Here is a 10000-nt window from a genome sequence, read left to right as displayed (position 1 = left end):
GTGCAGCGGATGAGGACGGAGCGAGACTCTCTGAAGGAGACGATCGAGGAGCTGAAGTGTGTTAAAGCGCAGGAGTATCAGCTGACCTCAGGTGACACACACACACACACACTCTTATATTTAATGAACTTCCTTCCCTCGGGTCATTTTGACCCGCAAAATATTTTGGAAAAATTTAAAAGAATTGAGTGTTCATCAGAGGGTCCCGACTCTAGGACTCTGTCGCACTTGAACCATGAATACACACAAAAAAATAGAATGGATTCGAGGAATGCTTCAGTTCACATAGAAAAACTCAAAAAATGCTAAAACTTTATGATGTCTACATGTTTATCTAATTGCACACTGAAGGAACTGGCTTTAGGCCCAGAGGAACGGCTCATTACTCCATATAGAGATATAAGCCCGTCTAGAGTCATGAAATATGATATATTATTTATTTACAAGAGGTCAAAGACACCCAATGTAAGACATTTAGAGCTGGATTAAAAGGGTTATGCATGAAATTGTGAGTTGAATGAATGTGAGGAATGTGCTTAAATTATTATTGATTTATTATATATTGATTAAATCTAGTAATTTAAAGGTAAATAAAGTAAACAATAGCAGAACATCTCCAAGAAATTGCATTAAAATAGACTAAATGTATCAAAATGAAATAAAATAAGCTTTCTGCACAAAAAAAATATCAGTATAATTTTAGGGCTTCAGGTCATTTTGATGAGGGTTAAGGATATACAGTATGTTTTATATATATATATATTATATAACTGTGATATGCAGCCTTGTGATCACTGGGGTTTCCTCAGGTCTGGTGCCGCTGGGCAGTAACGAGCCGTCTGATTCGCTGGCAGCAGAGATCGTCACACCAGAGATTCGGTAGGTGAAATACACTATATGACAAACACTATATGACAAACACTATATGACAAACACTATATGACAAACACTATATGACATACACTATATGAGATGCACTATATGAGAAACACTATACGACATACACTATATGAGATGCACTATATGACAAACACTATATGACATACACTATATGACAAACACTATATGACATACACTATATGAGATGCACTATATGACAAACACTATATGACATACACTATATGACATACACTATATGAGATGCACTATGTGACAATGACTATATGACATACACTATATGAGATGCACTATATGACATACACTATATGAGATGCACTATATGAGATGCACTATATGACATAGACTATATGACATACACTATATGAGATGCTCTATATGACATACACTATATGAGATGCACTATATGAGATGCACTATATGAGATGCACTATATGACATAGACTATATGACATACACTATATGAGATGCACTATATGACAATGACTATATGACATACACTATATGAGATGCACTATATGACATACACTATATGAGATGCACTATATGACAAACACTAAATGAGATGCACTATATGACAATGACTATATGACATACACTATATGAGATGCACTATATGACAAACACTATATGACATACACTATATGAGATGCACTATATGACATACACTATATGAGATGCACTATATGACATACACTATATGAGATGCACTATATGACATAAACTATATGACATACACTATATGAGATGCACTATATGACATACACTATATGAGATGCACTATATGAGATGCACTATATGACATAGACTATATGACATACACTATATGAGATGCACTATATGACAATGACTATATGACATACACTATATGAGATGCACTATATGACATACTATATGAGATGCACTATATGACAAACACTATATGACATACACTATATGACATACACTATATGAGATGCACTATATGACAATGACTATATGACATACACTATATGAGATGCACTATATGACATACACTATATGAGATGCACTATATGAGATGCACTATATGACATAGACTATATGACATACACTATATGAGATGCTCTATATGACATACACTATATGAGATGCACTATATGAGATGCACTATATGAGATGCACTATATGACATAGACTATATGACATACACTATATGAGATGCACTATATGACAATGACTATATGACATACACTATATGAGATGCACTATATGACATAGACTATATGACATACACTATATGAGATGCACTATATGACAATGACTATATGACATACACTATATGAGATGCACTATATGACATACACTATATGAGATGCACTATATGAGATGCACTATATGAGATGCACTATATGACATAGACTATATGACATAGACTATATGACATACACTATATGAGATGCACTATATGACAAACACTATATGACAAACACTATATGACAAACACTATATGACATACACTATATGACATACACTATATGAGATGCACTATATGACAAACACTATATGAGATGCACTATATGAGATGCACTATATGACATAGACTATATGACATACACTATATGAGATGCTCTATATGACATACACTTTATGAGATGCACTATATGACAAACACTATATGACAAACACTATGACATACACTATATGACATACACTATATGAGATGCACTATATGACAAACACTATATGACAAACACTATATGACAAACACTATATGACATACACTATATGAGATGCACTATATGACAATGACTATATGACATACACTATATGAGATGCACTATATGACATACACTATATGAGATGCACTATATGAGATGCACTATATGACATAGACTATATGACATACACTATATGAGATGCTCTATATAACATACACTTTATGAGATGCACTATATGACATACACTATATGAAATGCACTATATGACATAGACTATATGACAAACACTATATGAGATGCACTATATGACATACACTATATGAGATGCACTATATGACATACACTTTATGAGATGCACTATATGACATACACTATATGAGATGCACTATATGACATACACTATATGAGATGCACTATATGACATACACTATATGAGATGCACTATATGACATACACTATATGAGATGCACTATATGACATACACTATATGAGATGCACTATATGACAAACACTATATGAGATGCACTATATGACAAACACTATATGAGATGCACTATATGACATACACTATATGAGATGCACTATATGACATACACTATATGACATACACTATATGAGATGCACTATATGACATACACTATATGAGATGCACTATATGACATAGACTATATGACAAACACTATATGAGATGCACTATATGACATACACTATATGAGATGAACTATATGACATACACTATATGAGATGCACTATATGACATACACTCTACGAGATGCACTATATGACATAGACTATATGACAAACACTATATGAGATGCACTATATGACATACACTATATGATATGCACTATATGACATACACTATATGAGATGCACTATATGACATACACTATATGAGATGCACTATATGACATAGACTATATGACATACACTATATGAGATGCACTATATGACATACACTATATGAGATGCACTATATGAGATGCACTATATGACATAGACTATATGACATACACTATATGAGATGCACTATATGACATACACTATATGAGATGAACTATATGACATACACTATATGAGATGCACTATATGACATACACTATATGAGATGCACTATATGACATACACTATATGAGATGCACTATATGACACACTATATGAGATGCACTATATGAGATGCACTATATGACATAGACTATATGACATACACTATATGAGATGCACTATATGACATACACTTTATGAGATGCACTATATGACACACTATATGAGATGCACTATATGACATAGACTATATGACATACACTATATGAGATGCACTATATGACATACACTATATGAGATGCACTATATGAGATGCACTATATGACATAGACTATTTGACATACACTATATGAGATGCACTATATGACATACACTATATGAGATGCACTATATGACATAGACTATATGAGATGCACTATATGACATACACTATATGAGATGCACTATATGACATACACTATATGAGATGCACTATATGAGATGCACTATATGAGATGCACTATATGACACACTATATGAGTTGCACTATATGACACACTATATGAGATGCACTATATGAGATAAACTATATGAAATGCACTATATGACATACACTATATGAGATACACTATATGACATACACTATATGAGATACACTATATGACATACACTATATGAGATACACTATATGAGATACACTATATGACATACACTATATGAGATACACTATATGAGATACACTATATGAGATACACTATATGACATACACTATATGAGATACACTATATGAGATACACTGTATGACACACTATATGACATACACTATATGACATACACTATTTGAGATGCACTATATGACATACACTATTTGAGATGCACTATATGACATAGACTATATGACATGCACTATATGAGATGCACTATATGACAAACACTCTATGAGATACACTATATGAGATACACTATATGACATAAACTATATGAGATGCACTATATGACATACACTATATGACATACACTATATGAGATACACTATATGACATACACTTAATGAGATGCACTATATGACATAGACTATATGACATACACTATATGAGATGCATATATGACATACACTATATGACAAACACTATATGACATACACTATATGAGATGCACTATATGACAAACACTATATGAGATGCACTATATGACATACACTATATGACAAACACTATATGACATACACTATATGAGATGCACTATATGACATACACTATATGAGATGCACTATATGACATAGACTATATGACATACACTATATGAGATGCATATATGACATACACTATATGACAAACACTATATGACATACACTATATGACATACACTATATGACATACACTATATGAGATGCACTATATGACATAGACTATATGACATACACTATATGAGATGCATATATGACATACACTATATGACAAACACTATATGACACACTATATGACATACACTATATGAGATGCACTATATGACAAACACTATATGAGATGCACTATATGACATAGACTATATGACATACACTATATGAGATGCATATATGACATACACTATATGACAAACACTATATGACATACACTATATGACATACACTATATGACATACACTATATGACGTGTGTGTGTGTGTGTGTGTATCCTCAGGGAGCGTATGATCCGCCTGCAGCATGAGAATAGGATGCTGAAGCTGGCTCAGGAGGGCTCGGATAACGAGCAGATCGCTCTCCTGCAGAGTTTACTGGAAGACTCCAACAGCCGCAAGAACGAGCTGGAGACTGAGAACAGGTTCAGGACTCACACACTCATGACTATGACACATCAGTTTGAAACGTGCATGTTGTGAATAACACTGCGCAAATACATTTAACTTGGTCTCACACACGCACACACACACACACACACACACACACACACACACACACACACACACACACACACACACACACACACTCTCTCACGTACACACACACACACACACACTCTCTCACAGAAACACACACACACACACACACACACACACACACACAAACACACACAGCAGAGTGTGAACTGAATAGATGACCTCAACTGAAGTGTGTTTGTGTGTGTGTGTTTGTGTGTGTTCGTGTGTGTGTGTGTGTGTGTGTGTGTGTGTGTGTGTGTGTGTGTGTGTGTGTGTGTCTCAGGCTGGCCAATCAGAAGCTGCTGGCGAGTCAGTGTCAGGTGGAGGAGCTGCAGAAATCTCTTCAGGAACACGGATCCAAAGCTGATGATGTGAGTCCCACGCTTCATGACATCATCATCATTGCTCCTGCTGTGGATCTGATTGGCTGTGATGGGGCCGAAAGCACGAGCTCATCGTTCACACACACTCGCTCACACACAGCATATGACCAGACACAGTTCATGTTCACTGATGGTTCCTAATGGTTCCTAAAGAGACCGAAGCAGACGAGACTCAAACAGTCTTAAACTGATTTCAGTTTTAATTTTCCATCTAAGATTTATTTTATTCCATGTTTATTTCAATGAACAAACATGTTTTTAATAGTTATAGTTAACGGCACGTTTAAACGGGAATAACCCTGATACACACTGACCTGTAACGGCTCCATCACGTGTGTGTCGCACTAACGCCTGCTGTGTGTGTGTGTGTGTGTGTGTGTGTGTGTGTGTGTGTGTGTGTGTGTGTGTGTGTGTGTGTGTGTGTGTGTGTGTGTGTGTGTGTACTAACATTTCTCTCTTCACTGTGATGTCACTCATGATGTAGCATGATCCAGGCCTGCCATTGGTCGTCCTGCTGAGTGATGCCTTCATCATCATCATCATCATCATCATCAGAAGCACACGTGTGTCTGTTACTTTAGTCTGACCGTCTGCTTCATTTGATCATCATCTGTGTGTGTGTGTGTGTGTGTGTGTGTGTGTGTGTGTGTGTGTGTGTGTGTGTGTGTGTGTGTGTGTGTGTGTGTGTGAGACAGGCGTCTGTTGACTCAGGTCTGCGCTCCTCTATCTGTCCATCAAATCTCTCTCAGTCTGTTGTAAGTACGTTCAGGCATTTTGCAGCTTTGTGATTGCTTTATTTCTCCCACTGGATCGCATGTGCATCTCAAACACGCGTGTGTGTCGGAACGAACACGCTGCCGCATCATCAGACCAATAATCAGAGCATGATCCACCCAGTGATGCTCTTGCTGACTGAGACTGAATGCTGATCTCGAAGCTGTTTCTCAGATGATCATGTGTTTGAGTCGTCCCGCACCTTCAGCAATACTGGAGTCATTCGGCATGTTTACACACGCGGATAACTGTCCTGTTTACATGCAGACCAACAACCCAGCAGTGCAAGCTAACCGCGTTTACTAGACTTATAGGGACAGTTCACCCAGGAAATAAAATTAGCCCATGATTTACTGACTCTGTAGATTAGACAGCGGCTCTGGGTTAAAGATTCGATTCGATTCTGCTTATCGATTCCTATTTTCAATTCCAATATGGAAAAAAAAATTTGGATACTCTCACATTTAATTGTAGCTGAATATCATGAACAGAAATCAACAGGCTAAAGAACACTTACACAAGAAACGTTTAACTTTGGTTTAAAGATATCAAAGAAAAACAACTAGCCTAATTAATATACATTTCAAGCATTATTAAAGAAAAGTAAACACTCAGTAATTAAAAAAGAACAAATAAAAAATTAGCAATCACAACAAATAGAGACAACTGAACAAAGATACGAGTGAGATAAACAGTGTTTTAAGATTTCCAGGTATTCAGGTACAGAAACTAAAATAACACTGCACTTTCTAAATAAAATATTCATTACAAACATAATTACAAAAGTTACTCAGTGAAAAACGAGTGAGTTTTCTCTCTGTTTGATTAGTGTAATTATAGAGCAGGAATATTAGTGTGTCACTTTAAGATCCGCCCAGATCCAGTATACTGATACACACGAGCACAGAAAACCTCGCGCGCTTCAATGGTTTAAAGTGATATTGAAATACAAGGAATCGATAAGAGGAATCAAAATTTCTATTTTATAACAAGAATCCGATTCCCAACCGTAGTTTAAGACGTGCTGTTTACGTGTAAGTCTGGCGTATGTTCTTCACCAGAGACAAATGTTGACAAATGAGACTAATCAGGTCCGTATCGTGTTGATCTGAAACATTAGAGCAAACACCTGCAGTAACACCTGGCGCCCGCAGACTCCTGATAGCGATAGCGATAGAGATAGAGATAGAGATAGCAATAGCGATAGAGATAGCGATAGAGATCGAGATAGCGATAGAGATAGAGATCGAGATAGCGATAGAGATCGAGATAGCGATAGAGATAGAGATAGAGATAGCGATAGCGATAGAGATAGAGATAGCGATAGAGATAGCGATAGAGATAACGATAGAGATAGAGATAGAGATAGAGATAGAGATAGCGATAGAGATAGAGATAGAGATAGAGATAGCGATAGAGATAGAGATAGCGATAGAGATACAGATAGCGATAGAGATAGCGATAGAGATAGAGATAGAGATAGCGACAGAGATAGAGATAGAGATAGCGACAGAGATAGAGATAGAGATAGTGATAGAGATACAGATAGAGATAGCGATAGAGATACAGATAGCGATAGAGATGGCGATAGAGATAGCGATAGAGATAGCGATAGAGATAGCGATAGAGATAGCGATAGAGATACAGATAGAGATAGAGAGCGATAGAGATACAGATAGCGATAGAGATAGCGATAGAGATAGCGATAGAGATAGCGATAGAGATAGCGATAGAGATAGCGATAGAGATAGCAGTAGAGATAGCGATACAGATAGCGATAGAGATACAGATAGAGATAGAGATACAGATAGAGATACAGATAGCGATAGAGATAGCGATAGAGATAGCGATAGAGATAGCGATAGAGATAGAGATACAGATAGAGATAGCGATAGAGATAGCGATAGAGATAGAGATAGCGATAGAGATAGAGATACAGATAGAGATATAGAGAGAGATAGCGATAGAGATAGCGATAGCGGTAGAGATAATGATAGCGATAGAGATAGCGGTAGAGATAGAGATAGCGATAGAGATAGAGATAGCGATAGAGATAGAGATATAGAGAGAGATAGAGATAGAGATAAAGTTAGAGATAGAGATAGCGATAGAGATAGCGATAGAGATAGCGATAGAGATAGCGATAGAGATAGCGATAGAGATAGAGATAGCGATAGAGACAGAGATAGCGATAGCGATTGAGACAGAGATAGAGATAGCGATAGAGATAGAGACAGATAGAGATAGCGATAGAGACAGAGATAGAGATAGAGATAGCGATAGAGATAGCGATAGAGACAGAGATAGAGATAGAGATAGAGACAGCGATAGAGATAGCGATAGAGATAGAGATAGCGATAGAGACAGAGATAGCGATAGCGATAGAGATAGAGACAGAGATAGAGATAGAGACAGAGATAGAGATAGCGATAGAGATAGCGATAGAGATAGCGATAGAGACAGAGATAGAGATAGCGATAGAGACAGAGATAGAGACAGCGATAGAGATAGAGATAGCGATAGAGATAGCGATAGAGATAGCGATAGAGACAGCGATAGAGATAGAGATAGCGATAGAGATAGCGATAGAGATAGCGATAGAGATAGAGACAGAGATAGAGACAGAGATAGCGATAGAGATAGCGATAGAGATAGCGATAGAGATAGAGATAGCGATAGAGACAGCGATAGAGACAGCGATAGAGACAGCGATAGAGACAGCGATAGAGACAGCGATAGAGATAGAGATAGCGATAGAGATAGAGATAGAGATAGCGATAGAGATAGCGATAGAGATAGCGATAGAGATAGAGATAGCGATAGAGATAGAGATAGAGATAGCGATAGAGACAGCGATAGAGACAGCGATAGAGACAGCGATAGAGATAGAGATAGCGATAGAGATAGCGATAGAGATAGCGATAGAGATAGCGATAGAGATAGCGATAGAGACAGCGATAGAGATAGAGATAGCGATAGAGATAGCGATAGAGATAGCGATAGAGATAGCGATAGAGATAGAGATAGAGATAGCGATAGAGATAGCGATAGCGATAGAGATAGCGATAGAGATAGAGATAGCGATAGAGATAGCGATAGAGATAGCGATAGAGATAGCGATAGAGATAGAGATAGCGATAGAGATAGCGATAGAGATAGCGATAGAGATAGAGATAGCGATAGAGATAGCAATGGAGAGAGATCAGCTCGACAGCAATAGTTTCTCACAATCACTTCGTCTTTAGTGATTATACCTTCAAAATGAAAGTACAGGAAAGTTTTTGCAGCAATGTTTTATTTTGAGATTAATTGAGAGCTTTTAATTTT

The 10000-nt window shown here is 36.8% G+C and overlaps 1 protein-coding gene across 5 annotated transcripts in view; it reads left to right on the top strand.

Moving 5' to 3' along the window:
- The window catches only part of LOC143752347 (protein Hook homolog 3-like), a 78696-nt gene that overhangs the window by 48274 nt on the left and 20422 nt on the right, over positions 1-10000 (top strand). For all 5 annotated transcript variants that reach the window (XM_077245496.1, XM_077245497.1, XM_077245494.1 and 2 more), the window contains 4 exons: positions 7-91; positions 810-879; positions 5279-5419; positions 5800-5887. In XM_077245496.1, coding sequence (XP_077101611.1) covers positions 7-91; positions 810-879; positions 5279-5419; positions 5800-5887 — 384 coding nt within the window. The remainder of the gene's footprint in view (positions 1-6; positions 92-809; positions 880-5278; positions 5420-5799; positions 5888-10000) is intronic.

The sequence above is a fragment of the Siphateles boraxobius genome, unplaced genomic scaffold (assembly GCF_051911475.1).
Source record: "Siphateles boraxobius isolate OS27281-9 unplaced genomic scaffold, OSU_SipBor_1 264, whole genome shotgun sequence".
Lineage (NCBI taxonomy): Eukaryota > Metazoa > Chordata > Actinopteri > Cypriniformes > Leuciscidae > Siphateles > Siphateles boraxobius.
The sequence above is the reverse complement of the archived record's forward strand: the minus strand, read 5'-3'. Positions and strand labels throughout refer to the sequence as shown.